Source organism: Cavia porcellus, unplaced genomic scaffold (genome assembly GCF_034190915.1).
Source record: "Cavia porcellus strain 051 isolate PalLab524CR breed Dunkin Hartley unplaced genomic scaffold, mCavPor4.1 scaffold_36, whole genome shotgun sequence".
In the NCBI taxonomy this organism is placed as follows: domain Eukaryota; kingdom Metazoa; phylum Chordata; class Mammalia; order Rodentia; family Caviidae; genus Cavia; species Cavia porcellus.
The window spans coordinates 5,633,139-5,649,097 of NW_026947519.1; the positions used below are offsets into that span (position 1 = coordinate 5,633,139).

General features: G+C 46.7%; 1 protein-coding gene across 1 annotated transcript; it reads right to left on the reverse strand.

Moving 5' to 3' along the window:
- Positions 1 to 378: 378 nt before the first annotated feature.
- LOC106025645 (uncharacterized) lies at positions 379 to 8,007 on the reverse strand. The gene is made up of 2 exons (XM_063243229.1): positions 7,785 to 8,007; positions 379 to 2,395 (listed from the first exon to the last, which is right to left on the reverse strand). Exon 2 carries the CDS (start codon positions 2,326 to 2,328, stop codon positions 430 to 432), a length of 1,899 nt encoding a protein of 632 aa, XP_063099299.1. The 5' UTR covers positions 2,329 to 2,395; positions 7,785 to 8,007; the 3' UTR covers positions 379 to 429.
- Positions 8,008 to 15,959: the final 7,952 nt, after the last annotated feature.

The following is a 15,959-nucleotide window of genomic DNA, read 5'->3' on the forward strand; positions in this document are numbered from 1 at the left end:
TAGGAGTGGGCCTACTTTGTAGGCCGAGGCATGAGAGAATGTAGAGGTCTATACCCTGCTGTGCATAACCTTGTTTTGTGCATATCCTTGGCCCAGGACCATGCTCAAGGTGAGTGGTTCATTTTTTTGCAGGGCCAGGCTTTTGTGAACCGAACCTGGATGCATATAGACATTCATTCCTGTCTTCCCCCCAACCTTTGAGGCGGATAGCAGTGCAGTACCCTTGGTCTCGCATCTCAATGCCATTAACTTTCTCCCGGAGGGACCCTCGGCCTTACAGGCCAAGTATATCGGAGTGGAGCCTGTCTTAGGTTGATCAGGAGAACTTCTCCCGTCTTACCCGTCATTGGCCTGTCCACTCAACTCTTAGAGCTGATGTTTGGGGGAGATACGAAGGGGTCCGCCGAGTGACACTGAGGAACTAAGTAATCACCATTGGAGTCGTGCCTTCCTGGCCTGAGCCCAGAAAGCACTAGGAGTGGAATCCCCTTGACTCTGGGCCAGCAATATCATCAGTGCCATATGTGTCTTTTGGGTCGTCCTTATCGACCGCAGGCACCTGAGGGTCACGAGAGCGACAACCATGAGAACAAGAATGATCCCATACACAAGAAGTGATGAGGGTTTGAAGAAAGAGCCTATCTGGCCTAGGACATCATCAAAAAAGGAGGCTGTAAGTATAGGTACTTCTATCTGATCTAGCTGCCGGATGGTCATATCTAGGCGCACGCTAGCATTCCAAAAGGAGGAATTGTAGGTGGTGAGAACATAATCCTGAAATTGCTTGTAGGCCGAACGGTTGACCTGAATGGGGGTAACGCATAACTGGGTGAATGCCCATCTGGCGTCACACAAATTGTTAGCCACCTCCCAAAGTCCTTGGACTTCTTGGGCAATTAGGTCGATCTGTTGCTGTAGTGCCATTATAGCGTTGTGCTGGAGGAGGTTAACTTCTTGCTGTTCCCTCAGCGCCAAGGAGGTGGTGTCTGTAAGATTGGCAAAGGCCTGCGCCGTCAGCGTGGACTGAGTCAGAGCAACGGCAGCCGTCACAGCCGTTGCAGTCAGAGTCACGAACAGTGCTGCCAAGGCCGCTGTGATCCCAAAATCCCTCTTATGCCTGAGCATGGGTAGCTGGTCCTGTTGGTAGACGGGATGAACCCAAACAGATTCGTTAAAGGGAACCCACATCAGTGGGGGTCGAAGAGCCAGCATAGCATACGGGAAAGACCCATTCCAGCAGTTCCCTGTAAAACAAGATTGGTTACTGCACTTGAAGGTGATGTCAACAGAGAACACCCATAAGTAGGGCGGTTTTACACATGCGGCCTCAGAGTTAAGGGTGACATTGGTGGTTCCATTAGAGGCAGAGGCGTTAATAGCAAGCACAGGTCTTAAGTCCATGCAGGCTCCCGTGGAGAGGCATAACCAATTTTCATTAAGGGGGAAGGGGAAACTTGTTGCCAATTTGTTGCTTATTTCCTTGTAGGGCTCCCACCAAGTCACAGCGCCACCAAAATATTGGTGTCGCTGTGACTCCCACCCAGTCACAGTGAGTATGTCTGTACTGCGTGGAAGAGAGAACCGGGACCACCAAGACATGTTTAGATAAGTAACTCCCACGCCATCGACAGTGCAGGGCTGCCACGAAAGTTGTGACAGATCCACCATCTGTCTTTTACGGCTTGGGGATACACGGTACGGGCATGTGGGAAAATCGGGACGGGTGTGCATGGCTGCTCGGGGTCTACAGGCTAGTTGGCTAGCGTGTTTACCCGAACATTCAGGCGGATACAGAAATGGGGCGGACAACTTTACCGTCAGGGAGGTGTCGTGCCATTTTATAAAAAAGGGCAGGAAGCCTATGCATGATCCCAGATGACATGAGGGGTAGCTAACAGTGGAAAAGATGACCACATCATTAGTGATGGGGAGGTCAAAACGTATGGGTTTGATGGTTAGCGGTATATCTGGTATGCAGGGCAATCTGGCGGAGCAGCTTTTTGCGTACAGCTTTGGGAGAGAGGGGGCTGTAGTAGAAATCATGGCTAGCGCTGGCGGATGGTGTATTGCCGCCCATACCAGGTCTGCTCCTATTTCAGTGGTGGTGGTGAGCATCAGAGCCAGGAGGAAAGGGGTTGCCGGGAGGCGGCGTGGCCTAGCCATTCTGGCTGCGCCGTACCCTAAAAGAGAACCAATTACTATAGAGAGCATAATCATTATTGTGCTCCAGAAGTCATACGGTATCGCTCGGTCGAGCAGCAGTATCCTGGTCGGACCGATCTTGACCGGGCTGTTCGTTGCCGTTGAGTTTTGGAGTGTCCCCTGCATTGCGCTCCGTTGGATTCGCTACGCGCGTCAGCCGTTCTGGAACCCACAATGGTTCTCTTCCTGGTTCCTGTGGGAAAACACAAACCGCACCTCAGTTCCAGCTGACTACTGGATCCGGGCCCATCCATTGTCCCGTCAGGACATCTTTCCATTTCACCCATCCCCTATTGCTAGGAGATGGATTACAATGTTCCATAGCCGGGGAGTGGTTGTTGTTGTTCAGGTTCAAAAAATTGTATGTGAATAGTGCCATGGAGAGCCGTGCCTTTGGGGGCAGGCCCTGGCTTACTCCCCCTTTTTGTTTTTGTAGAATTTCTTTAAGGCTTCTATGAGCCCTTTCAATGATTCCTTGACCTTGAGGATTGTATGGAATACCATGTTTTAATTGAACCCCCATTTTTTTGCAGAACTCATTAAAGGCTTTGCCTATATAGGCTGGTCCATTATCAGTTTTTAATATTTTTGGTTTGTCCCATGCGGCCCAGGCCGCCAAGCAATGGTTTATCACATTAGACACCTTTTCGCCTGTCTCCGCAGTCGCGAATATAATATGAGAACAGGTGTCCGTGGAGACATGGACATATTTAAGAGATCCAAATTCTGTCATGTGTGTGACATCCATTTGCCAAGTATCGCCAGGGATCAACCCCCTGGGGTTAACCCCCGTTGATACGGCAGGCGTGTATGTGGCGCATGAGCCGCACAGTCGCACGATGTCCCGCGCGTCAGCCCTGGAGATGTGGTACTGTTTGGCTAGCGTCCTGGCGTTGACATGGAATTTGTCATGGAACTGACGGGCTTGCTCTATTGGAGATAACATATTGAAAATCCACAACGGGCGAGTGGCCGCGTCAGCAGCCGCATTGCCTTGTACCATGGGCCCTGGTAGGCGTGTATGTGCTCTTATGTGAGTGATGTATATTTTGTTGTGTCTATTTATGAGCAATGTCTGGATAGACAGAAACAAATTAGTCACCTTGGAGGTTGGCTTAATTGGGCCTGCAGTCTCAAGGACCTGCATGGCATTGATCACATATTTTGAATCAGAGATAATATTAAGGGCTCCTGGGAACTTCTCGAGGACGGTTTGTACAATTTGTAACTCTACCACCTGTGGTTGATCTGGTTCAAATTGTATGCTGATCGGAGGCATACCTGAGACCACATAGGCCCCTATCCCGGTTTTTGACCCATCAGTATAGACCGTTGTTGCAGGAGTAAGGGGTGCAGGGGCGGTGATTTTTGGAAATATCACCGGATGTTGAGTAACAAACTGTAGTATAGGGTCCTTGGGGAACTGATTGTCTATCTCCCCAAGAAAAACACATCTCAGGATGGCCCAAGTATCTATGCAAGCAGTCAGGATTTTTATTTGAGAAGCGGTATAAGGCACCCGAATAGCGTGAGGCGTGGAGCCAAAATGCTGGATGGCTCTACCATGTGCCTCCAGAGCCAGGGAAGCAACTGTTTCCGGGTAATGTTCAATAATCTTGGCAGGTGAAACCTTAGGGTGCACCCACAGAAGTGGTCCTTTCTGCCAAATCACTGCCGTGGGCTGAGAACTGGTCTGCAACAAGCAGACCTCAAAAGGTTGTTCTGGGTCAATTCTCTGTAATGTAGCTTTGCTTAGGGCCTCTTCTATCTTTTTTAGAGCAACTCTGGCTTCTGGGGTGAACTCTCTAGGGGAGGCAATATCCGGATCTCCTCTCAGGAGATCAAACAGGGGCTTTAAGTCCGAATTAGGGATGTGCAAGTAAGGTCTGATCCAATTTATATCTCCCAATAACTTTTGCATGTCATTTAGGGTTGTAAGATTATTTGTTCTGATGGTTACCTTCTGTGGAGAAATCGATGTAGGGGAGACTTTGGTACCCAAGTAGGTTACTATGTCTCCTCCCTGAATCTTGTCAGGGGCAATATGTAAATTGGCCTTTCTCAGGGCCTTGACCAGTTGGCCTAGCATATCCTCTAACCTATTTACATCTTTTGCACTGATCAGCAGATCATCCATGTAATGAATACACCTAACTCTGGGGAAGGCCTCGCGTAGGGGGGCCAGTAGAGAATCAAGGTAAATCTGACACATGGTGGGACTGTTGGCCATACCCTGGGGTAATGTGACCCACTCGTACCTCTGATCAGGACTTTCTTGGTTAATGGTGGGTAGGGTAAAGGCGAATCTATGGGTGTCCTCTGGATGCAGGGGGATTGAGAAGAAACAGTCTCTAAGATCTATAACATAAACTGGCCAGGACTGAGGGATGGCCGAGAGAGCTGGCAGCCCCCTCTGGATCGCCCCCAGGGGTTGCATCTGCGCGTTGACTGCCCTTAGATCATGGAGCAGCCTCCACTTACCTGATTTCTTTCTGATAACAAAAACAGGGGTATTCCAAGGGGAGGTTGATGGCTTTATGTGCCCTGCCTGAAACTGGGTTTTGACTATCTCGGTTAATGCTAAAAGCTTCTCCCTGGGTAGGGGCCACTGAGGTACCCAAACCGGATTTTGGGATTTCCAAGTGATCTTAATTGGAGTGGGCAGGAGAACTTTCTCAGTGGCCCCTAGGAAAAACCCAGCCCATGTCTATCTTTCCTTTTTTCTACAGACACGGGAGATGTCCGGCCCTGCAGGGCAGAGCCCAAGCCCTTGCCAGGGACATATCCCTGATTTTTAAGTATGCCTTTAGCTTGGGGAGAACAGGTGGATGTAAGAGTGACATCCATCTGAGTGAGGATGTCTCTTCCCCACAAGGATATCGGCAGCTGTAGAACAAAAGGTTGAAAATGTCCTTGGTGACCTTCCTCATCACACCAAGGCAGGGTCACGGCACTAACCTGGGGGGCAGCCACCATCCCCAACCCTTGGAGTGTGTTATCAGCTGTATTGGTGGGCCAGCTAGAAGGCCAGTCTTTCTTGGAGACAATGGAGCGGTCTGCCCCTGTATCCAGGAGTCCTGTTATTTTTTTGCCATTAACCCTGAGCGAGAGCATGGGTCTTTTATCAAGAGTCATATGAAGTCCTTCAAAAATTTCTCCAGAGGAGCCAAAACCCTGATCCCCTCTAACCCGTTGTCTAGACTGGAATCTCTCATGGAGACTGGGGAGCAATAAAAGTTGTGCTATCTTATCCCCCTCATTAATCACCATGGTCCCTACATGAGATTGGACCATAATCTTAATGTTTCCTGTGTAGTCTGAGTCTATAACTCCAGGGATCACGGTAAGGCCCCGGAGGGCTGTGGAGGACTGTCCAATCACTAAACCAACTGACTTTTCAGGTAGCGGTCCTTTGAAGGTGGTCCCGACCACCTGAACGCCCATATCGGGTGTTAATAGGAGTCTGGAGGCGACACAGAGGTCCACGCCTGTTGACCCAGGGGTAGCCCTTGTGGGGGGCTGCCACCTTGTGCTGTCCTGTCTAGGGGGTGGGGGCCCATCCGTAGGGAGGGCCCCCTCTGGCCGTTTTTTGGCTCCGGAATCTCCCTGCCACTAATACGGTTTCCCTGGGCATCAAAAACTGATCTGCAATCTTTTGCTTTGTGAGAACCTTTACCGCACCTTTCGCAGGTCCCCGTTTGTTTGTCTGATTCCTGTCTTCTGGGTATAAATTCCCCCCGTCCAGTCTTGGGGCAGTTTTTTCTTATGTGGTTAGGATCCCCACACTGGAAGCATCCCCTGGGCTTACCAGGGTCATTAGCCTTCTGAGGCCTTGTCTGTCGTAAAGCGGCAGCTAAAAGGGCAGCCACGCCTGAGTTGGACAGTGGCCCTCCTATTTCTCTGCAAATCTTGATCCAAGCTTCTATGTCTTTACCCTTGTGGGGCGCTATGGCTGCCCTGCAGTCCTTGGTGCACTGCTCAAAGATCAACTGTTTAACAAGAGGAGCAGCAGCAATCGGATCTGAAAAGAGTCTATCGGCTGCCTCTTGCATTCTGGCCACAAAATCCACAAAAGGTTCTGCGTTGCCCTGAACAATTTTAGAGAGGCATTGTGAGGCCGCTCCTGTGTTGTTTACCTGCTTCCAGGCACGAATACCTATGTTGTGTATTTGCTCATATACACCTGGAGGGAATCTGGTTTGATCTTGGGCATATTGACCCTTACCCATAAGCATGTCCTCATTTTGTCCCCTATGGCCCCTAGCCGCATTTCTCTCGGCCTGCTCGGCAGCAAACTCAGTGTACCAGGCGCGCCAGTCCAGAAAAGCCCCGGGGGCCAGGCAGGCTTTAGCCAACTGGGTCCAATCACTGGGTGTCAGGAAACCACCGGCGGACAGATTTTCCAACATTGTTATAGTGTAAGGAGCAGTAGGGCCAAACGTGGCAACCGCAGTTTTGAGCTCCTTAATTTGCTTAATCTCCAGTGGTTCCCAGTAATTGGGTCCCTGGCCTTGCGCCAGGTGTACCGGATAGAACCCACATTGTTCGTACTCATTTGCCCCATGGGGGATTTGTTCCATCTTAAATGTCCATCTACGAAAGTACTTTTCTTGGGACCTTGGTATTCTCTCACAAGATGGTGTCTCCTTGTGAGATGACTGTCTCTCCCTATCACAAAATGGCGCCTCTTTACAACATGGCCGACCAGCCTTTAGGGCACAAGATGGCGGGTCGCCAGGCAAATAAGATGGCGGCTCTGCATGTGACAACGGTCCAGGCCACTCCCTCCATGGGGGTGGCAACGGAGGTGGGCCCCAGGCTGCCATCTCCCCATAGGAACTGGCGTTTGGGACCCCCCAGGGTGGCGCGGAAGGCTCTATGACCTTCCGTTGGGGAGTGCTCAAGAGTTCTTTTCCCTTTTTTAGGTCTGTCTGCATCTTGACTAGATCTCTACGCAAAGCTGCGAAGGGATTAGGGGAGTCACTTACCTCATTGTCCTCGCCCTCCGAGGTATCTGAGTCTGAGGAATCCGAGGCAGGGGGAGCCTCTCTCTTGCCTCGCTCTCGCGAGCGCCCTCGCACGCTCCCTGCAACGGACCCCTCCCGGGAGGACTCCGAGCGGGCCCCCTCAAAAGCTCGGCGGGCCCGAGAGAGCGCGTCCGCGCTATCTTTAGCCCCATTCCTCTCCCCTTTGAGGCAGGAATGAATCATCTCCCAGAGCGGCCGAACCGAAAGTGGAAGCCGGCACTCCGCTTCTGCTCGTTCTAAATCTTTACCCAATTTCTCCCAACAAGGCAGGGACAAATGTCCCGTCAGCAGGAACCAGGGTGCCGCCTCATCTATTTGTTGGAGGAATTCTGCAAGTGTCTTGGAACTTATTGATATGCCTGAAATCTTGAGCAGGTCTTTCACTGCTCTTACCAGTGACTTGGAACTCTTAGTGGGTAAGTTGCCCATGCCTGTCACTGAGAAGTTTGTTCTCACCGTGTGAGGCTAGTCTGCCACGTACACGTGAGCCTGAGGGGAGTCTAAAAAGCCCTGTAGGTGCGCGCCACCCAGAGCCCAGGTTTATCCCCTACTCACCTGTCCTGCAGTGCAGTACTGGAGCGTTGTCCGCCTCGTCTCGGGGGTGATCAGTTCCCCGTACGGGCCACCAATTGTCGGTGTCGGTCCCGGCCGGCAGGAAAAGCACACGACAAGAGTTGTTGGCGGACAACCTTTCCGTTTATTCTCTCTCTCCGTACAGCCTGCTCCGGGATCCCCGATCCCGCCCGAGGGAAGCCTCCTCTGGTTCGCCCTCCGCGGCTCCTTGCGTGCTTCTCTCTGCGCTTCTTCTCTCTTACTCTATTCTCTCCTATATCTCCTTCCTATTCTGTCTCTCCCCAAGGGTGGCACCAGTATATATACGGATACAGTGTCCAATCATATTAAAGTAGGCAAGGCAAGCTGATTGGCTAACGGCAGTTGTTGCTGGGCGGACTGTCTTACAGGGTGTGTTGTTTACTAAGCAGGAAGCAGGATATAAGCGCCATCTTGGCACACTCGATGGGAGGGGTAATCTAGCTCAGGCTTCACTCTTTCCTACAGGCCTCATATCACCCGGCCAGGGCCCCCAACATTTCCCTTTCACCATGTTACATTTGAATTCTGGGAAAACCTGCTGGTGATTAGGTATTGTGCTAATACCTCATGTTTAGTGTTCAGGGTTATGCTGGAATGGCTGCAGCCCTCCTTGAAATAGCGATTGCAGACAAGTCAACACTGAGGAAGCTGGATAGTTGAAGCAGGCACTCCAAATATTCATGCACTGCAAGGATTCACTATCATTTTGAGTCTCATCTTCTGGTTGCTGGCTTTTAGTGCTAACTGATACTACCATGGTGGCAGTAATCCAGCAGACACCGCATGTATGGTTTGCAGGTTTGCTTCCAAAGCCACCAGAAACTTGGCAGAACCCAAATCATTGTGGCATTTTCTTTCCTCCCTTGAAACCTTTGGCTTTCTAAGTTTGATAATTGAATAGACTGGGCTAGTCACGTTTGGACCCCATATACCACAAACAGAGCTAAAGACAGAGCCAATTACTTCCCTCCCCTTGTCAAAATGTCAAATTTGCTTGATCACCACAACTTCAAAGAAAATTCTGAGGCAACTTAGAGAGGTTAATCAAATAGTGCATGATTGGAATGGCTGTGGTTGTATGAGGTGGAAAGCTGCAGAGTTGGGCTGAAACTGTTCACAGAAATCCACAGGCTTGTGGTTGCCAGGCAACCACACTGGGCTGAGATTGGCTGAACATCACTGTGAGGTGGATTTTAGGCTCTACGTTTGAAAATTTTAAAGACTGGGGTAGTCAAGTTTGGAACCCATAGACCTCAGACATACCAAAAGGTTTTCCAAATACTTCCCTCCACTTCTCAAAATATGTCAAATTTTCTTGATCACTACAACTGTAAAAAAAATTCTGAGGCAACATAGAGAGGCTAATCAAATACTGCATGATTGGAATGGCTGTGCTTGTATGAGGTGGAAAGCTGCAGAGTTGGGCTGAAACAGTTCACAGAAATCCACAAGCTTGTGGTTGCCAGGCAACCACTATGGGCTGTGATTCTCTGAGCACCATTGTGAGCTGGACTTTAGGCTCTAGGATACAAGTGTGCAGTAGGAGACCTGAGTCACAATGCTGGGCGTTGCCATGGAGACCAGAGTGGCACAGAGGACCTTGTAGGGCAAGATTTAAATAGGATGAATATTCTTGGCCTGGTATGCCACAATATTCTCTCTGAAGGCTTCACTCCTCAGAATTTGTGGATGGAAATGCTTTCCAATCTACACATGGATGCACTTTCAATGGGATATTAAATATGATAGGGCCTGGCAGATGACCTCTTCCATGTCCTATCCTTGAGCATACGCTTTTCCCTTGTCATGTCAGTCATTTGGCTGAGTCCTGTTCCCTAAGCTATTCAGTCAAGACTTGATGGCATCATTCACCTGCAGTAGAAGAGCTTTCTGTGAAATTTCTCAGCAGAAATCCTCTGCAAGCACATAGCTTTGGATATGAGAGACAGTGGTGGAAGTTGAATTTCAAGGGCAGATATTTGAAAACAATGAAACAAGCCCCGAATAAGATCTTTACATTTTTCCCAGATGAATATGTTTGGAAATATGGGGGAAGATGGAGATCAAGGCTGGGAAGTGTGCACACCCATTTCAAGGTACAAAAACCAGGGAAACACATGGGCAAGCAAGAGAGCTGGTTAATCTGATGAAAAAATCTTTGATGATGAAAGGAAAATTATATTCTCATGATGATATAATCAGGCTGTAGAAGTGAAGTTCTCATGTGGGTTGTCCTATGTGTGGCCTTCTGCATTGGGCAGTGGATACAGGACAAGAGATCTTCAAATAAATCTGGATCGAACACAAAATTCTGAAAAAAAATTCAGCCTAAATCCTGTGTATTCCTTCCCTTTGAGAACGTATATGGATAAAGTACGAAGTTTCAAAAGAGAAAATGTCTTTTGGGTCATGGTTTCAACAATGAAATTGTCACTTCACATAACATTTTGAATTTTGCTTTCACAGTTGCTCATGTACCAGGCCTGAGTAAAAAAGAATGCAGAGTAAGCCTCTTCAATAGTTGTAGATTCCATAAGTGGTTTTAAACCCATTGAAACCCTTTGGACTTAGTGTTTGTATTTTATTGGTTGATTGGTTTTTCAAATTGTTGTTTTACTATTTTTAACTTTGTGAGTCAGCGAAGCCCTCACTCACAGTGATTTATACCTCTCCACGACTCTGAAGGTATTCATGTAACAGCTATTACATGTTATAGGTTTCTCCTATTAAAACTTGAAAGACTAACAGACTCTGCTACTTTTCATCTAAATTCAGTGTTGCGCTAACTTCCGGGTTTGACTTTTTACAAGTCCTTTGATAAGTGTCCTCCTCTAGTCACTGGTCCTGCTGGAATTTACTTTCTTGTGAAAACAGGATTTGAGCAAATTGACACAAGTACAGTTTGCCACTACTCTGGACACCTGGTTAAATATCGAGTTCCCTAAATGGTGTGTGTTTTACTTTGATCTCTGCTCACACTTTGCTCATCCAGTTAGAACCACAGGGCTCCAGGCCATATCGTTCCATGACTGAACAAGAAAATTACCGTTCCGTTTTTGGAGTTCATTCGTCTCTCATAATTATTTTTTCCACAAATGTGTGCTTCAGGAGAGGCCCTGTCCAAATGTGGAGAGGCCCATTTTCATTCACTCACTTTCAGACTTTCTAAGATTTTCAGTTACTAGAGATTTGCCCAGACTTGCCATTGTTAGGGACAGTGCACTTCACTTGAAATTGTGCAGTATTACTTCATGTGTCTCCGTGGAAATTCCACCAATGGGAAACTCTTGCTGTAGTCATCTCCAAGTGTTGCTGCGTAAGAAAATATAACTAACAAAGGATGTGGTTTCCAGCAGAATGAGGAAAGGAGGGATTATCTTTATTTCAGTGCAGGTTGCCCTTTCAAAGAAACAGTAATTCCTATCAAATCGGAGGTAAAATCTTTTGTAAAGAGACATGGACATGACACACTCAACTTTATGTCACTTTTTTTAAAACGCCAAGGGCATTTGAGAAATTCTTGGCTGCTGAATTGTCCCTTTTTGCAAATTTCTCTTAGGTAAGACACTCCAGCTTCTTCAAACCATGGTACAGTTCCTTCCATGTAAAAAACCAAAGCAAAAAACAAAATAAATTAAAACAAAACCCATCAAATTACATTTGAGAGCACACAATTGCTCAGCAGGCCCACTATTCAAGAAGCTAGAGGTACAGAATCCTCAGCCTTCAGCCCATGGCCTGAAGTTTTGTCTCTATCATGGCCCCTCAATTCCCTGGCATGTCCACATTAACTCATGAATCTTTACTCATTTCCTCTTCAAATGCACAGGATCCAATATATTTGAACCCTGTTCACCTGGGCTGTAATCATCCAAGGACACACCAGAGGAAGTGCAGCCACTCCCTTGCCTGGGGCCTTGGAGCTTATCACAATAGAAATGGACACCTGAACAAGGGGAGCCAAAACAAAGAGAGGCATATTCCTAAAGCCTGAAGCACAGATGCTACCTATAGACCAGTAGTGGGATTTCACAAATTATGTAAGAATCTCTGTACACATGCTTGAATTGGTCCCTCATGCCTATAATCCCAGCAATCTGGGGGATGAGGTGGACGGATCCTTGGGAGTTCCAGTCCACCTTGGGCTACGAATTTATCTCAAGGCCTCTTTCAACAACTACATAAGATGCTGTTTCCAAAAAGAGGACAACAGAAAACTAGACACACTTGGTCTAGGTCCCTGGGTTCACTACATGAGTTGTGGAGTCTAAATATTCCATGCCATGAGAAAATACCTGCGATTTTTAGTGAAAGGGGCATTTGCATCCCTTTTCTAAGGGTTTCCCTTTCACCATGTTACAGTTGAATTCTGGGAAAACCTGCTGGTGACAAGGTATTCAGCTAGTACCTCATGTTTAGTGTTCAGGATTATGCTGGAATGGCAGCAGACCTCATTGAAATAGCGATTGCAGAGAAGTGAACCCCGAGGAAGCTGGATAGTTGAAGCAGGCACTCCAAATATTCATGCACTGCAAGGATTCACTTTCATTTTGGGTCTCATCTTCTGGTTGCTGGCTTTTAGTGCTAACTGATACTACCATGGTGGCAGTAATCAAGCAGAGCCTGCATGTATGGTTTTCAGGTTTGCTTCCCAAGCCACCAGAAACTTGGCAGAACCCAAATCATTGTGGCATTTTCTTTCCTCCCTTGAAACATTTGGCTTTCTACGTTTGATAACTGAATAGACTGGGCTAGTCACCTTTGGACCCCATATACCACAAACAGAGCTAAAGACAGAGCCAATTACTTCCCTCCACTTGTCAGCATATGTCAAATTTGCTTGATCACCACAACTTCAAAGAAAATTCTGTGGCAACTTAGAGAGGTTAATCAAATACTGCATGATTGGAATGGCTGTGGTTGTATGAGGTGGAAAGCTGCAGAGTTGGGCTGAAACTGTTCACAGAAATACACAGGCTTGTGGTTGCCAGGCAACCACACTGGGCAGAGATTGGCTGAACATCCCTGTGAGGTGGATTTTAGGCTCTAGGTTTGAAAATTTAAACGACTGGGATAGTCAAGTTTGGAACCCATAGACCTCAGACATACCAAAAGGTTTTCCAAATACTTCCCTCCTCTTCTCAAAATCTGTCAAACTTTCTTGATCACTACAACTGTAAAAAAAATTCTGAGGCAACATAGAGAGGCCAATCAAATACTGCATGATTGGAATGGCTGTGGTTGTATGAGGTGTAAAGCTGCAGAGTTGGGCTCCAACAGTTCACAGAAATCCACAAGCTTGTGGTTGACAGGCAACCACAATGGGCTGTGATTGGCGGAGCACCACTGTGAGCTGGACTTTAGGCTGTAGGATACAAGTGTGCAGTAGGAGACCTGAGTAACAATGCTGGGCGGTGCCATGGAGACCTCAGGGGCACAGAGGACCTTGTAGGGCAAGATTTAAATAGGATGAATATTCTTGGCCTGGTATGCCACAATATAATCTCTGAAGGCTTCACTCCTCAGAATTTGTGGATGGAAATGCTTACCAATCTACACATGGATGCACTTTCAATGGGATATTAAATATGCCAGGGCCTGGCAGATGACCTCTTCCATGTCCTATCCTTGAGCATACACTTTTCCCTTGTCATGTCAGTCATTTGGCTGAGTCCTGTTCCCTAAGCTATTCAGTCAAGACTTGCTGGCATCATTCACCTGCAGTATAAGAGCTTTCTGTGAAATTTCTCAGCAGAAATCCTCTGCAAGCACATAGCTTTGGATATGAGAGACAGTGGTGGAAGTTGAATTTCAAGGGCAGATATTTGAAAACAATGAAACAAGCCCCGAGTAAGATCTTTACATGTTTCCCAGATGAATATGTTTGGAAATATGGGGGAAGTTGTAGATCAAGTCTTGGAAGAGTGCACACCCATTTCAAGGTACAAAAACCAGGGAAAAACATGGGCAAGCAAGAGAGCTGGTTAATCTGATGTAAAAATCTTTGATGATGAAAGGAAAATTATATTTTCATGATGATGTAATCAGGCTGTAGAAGTGAAGTTCTCATGTGGGTTGTCCTATGTGTGGCCTTCTGCATTGGGCAGTGGATGCAGGACAGGAGATCTTCAAATAAATCTGGATCGAACACAAAATACTGGAAAAAAATTCAGCCTAAATAATGTGTATTCCTTCCCTTTGAGAACATATATGGATAATGTACGAAGTTTCAAAAGAGAAAATGTCTATTGGGTCACGGTTTCAACAATGAAATGTCACGTCACATATCATTTTGAATTTTGCTTTCACAGTTGCTCATGTACCAGGCCTGAGTAAAGCAGAATGCAGAGTAAGCCTCATCAATAGTTGTGCATTCCATAAGTGGTTTTAAAACCAGTGAAACCCTTTGGACTTAGTGTTTGTATTTAATTGGTTGATTGGTTTTTCAAATTTTTTGTTTTACTATTTTTAACTTTGTGAGTCAGCGAAGCCCTCACTCATAGTGATTTCGACCTCTCCAAAAGCTCTGAAGTTATTCATGTAATAGCTATTACATGCTATAAGTTTCTCCTATTAAAACTTGAAAGACTAACAGACTCTGCTACTTTTCATCTAAGTTCAGTGTTGGGTTAACTTCAGGGTTTGACTTTTTACAAGTCCTTTGAAAAGTGTCCTCCTCTAGTCACTGGTCGTGCTGGAATTTACTTTGTTGTGAACACAGGATTTGAGCAAATTGACACAAATACAGTTTGCCACTACTCTGGACACCTGGTTAAATATCGAGTTCCCTAAATGGTGTGTGTTTTACTTTGATCTCTGCTCACACTTTGCTCATCCAGTTAGAACCACAGGGCTCCAGGCCATAGCGTTCCAGGACTGAACAAGAAAATTTCCATTCCATTTTGGCAGTTCATTCATCTCTCATAATTACTTTTTCCACAAATGTGTGCTTCAGGAGAGGCCCTGTCCAAATGTGGAGAGGCCCTTTTTCATTCACTCACTTTCAGACTTTCTAAGATTTTCAGTTACTAGAGATTTGCCCAAACTTGCCATTGTCAAGGGACAGTGCACTTCACTTGAAATTGTGCAGTATTACTTCATGTGTCTCCGTGGAAATTCCACCAATGGGAAACTCTTGCTGTAGTCATCTCCAAGTGTTGCTGCGTAAGAAAATATAACTAACAAAGGATGTGGTTTCCAGCAGAATGAGGAAAGGAGGGATTATCTTTATTTCAGTGCAGGTTGACCTTTCAAAGAAACAGTAATTCCTGTCAAATAGGAGGTAAAATCTTTTGTAAAGAGACATGGACATGACACACTCAACTTTATGTCACTTTTTTTAAAACACCAAGGGCATTTGAGAAATTCTTGGCTGCTGAATTGTCCCTTTTTGCAAATTTCTCTTAGGTAAGACACTCCAGCTTCTTCAAACCATGGTACAGTTCCTTCCATGTAAAAAACCAAAGCAAAAAACAAAATAAATTAAAACAAAACCCATCAAATTACATTTGAGAGCACACAATTGCTCAGCATTCCCACTATTCAAGAAGCTAGAGGTACAGAATCCTCAGCCTTCAGCTCATGGCCTGAAGTTTTGTCTCTATCATGGCCCCTCAATTCCCTGGCATGTCCACATTAACTCATGAATCTTTACTCATTTCCTCTTCAAATGCACAGGATCCAATATATTTGAACCCTGTTCACCTGGGCTGTAATCATCCAAGGACACACCAGAGGAAGGGAAGCCACTCCCTTGCCTGGGGCCTTGGAGCTTATCACAATAGAAATGGACACCTGAACAAGGGGAGCCAAAACAAAGAGAGGCATATTCCTAAAGCCTGAAGCACAGAAGCTACCTATAGACCAGTAGTGGGATTTCACAAATTATGTAAGAATCTCTGTACACATGCTTGGCATGGTCCCTCATGCCTATAATCCCAGCAATCTGGGGGCTGAGGTGGACGGATCCTTGGGAGTTCCAGTCCATCTTGGGCTACGAATTTATCTCAAGGCCTCTTTCAACAACTACATAAGATGCTGTTTCCAAAAAGAGGACAACAGAAAACTAGACACACTTGGTCTAGGTACCTGGGTTCACTACATGAGTTGTGGAGTCTAAATATTCCATGCCATGAG

Coding starts and splice junctions, on each gene's coding strand:
- LOC106025645 (XM_063243229.1), bottom strand. CDS start 2,328: ATGCAGGGGACACTCCAAAACTCAACGGCAACGAACAGCCCGGTCAAG.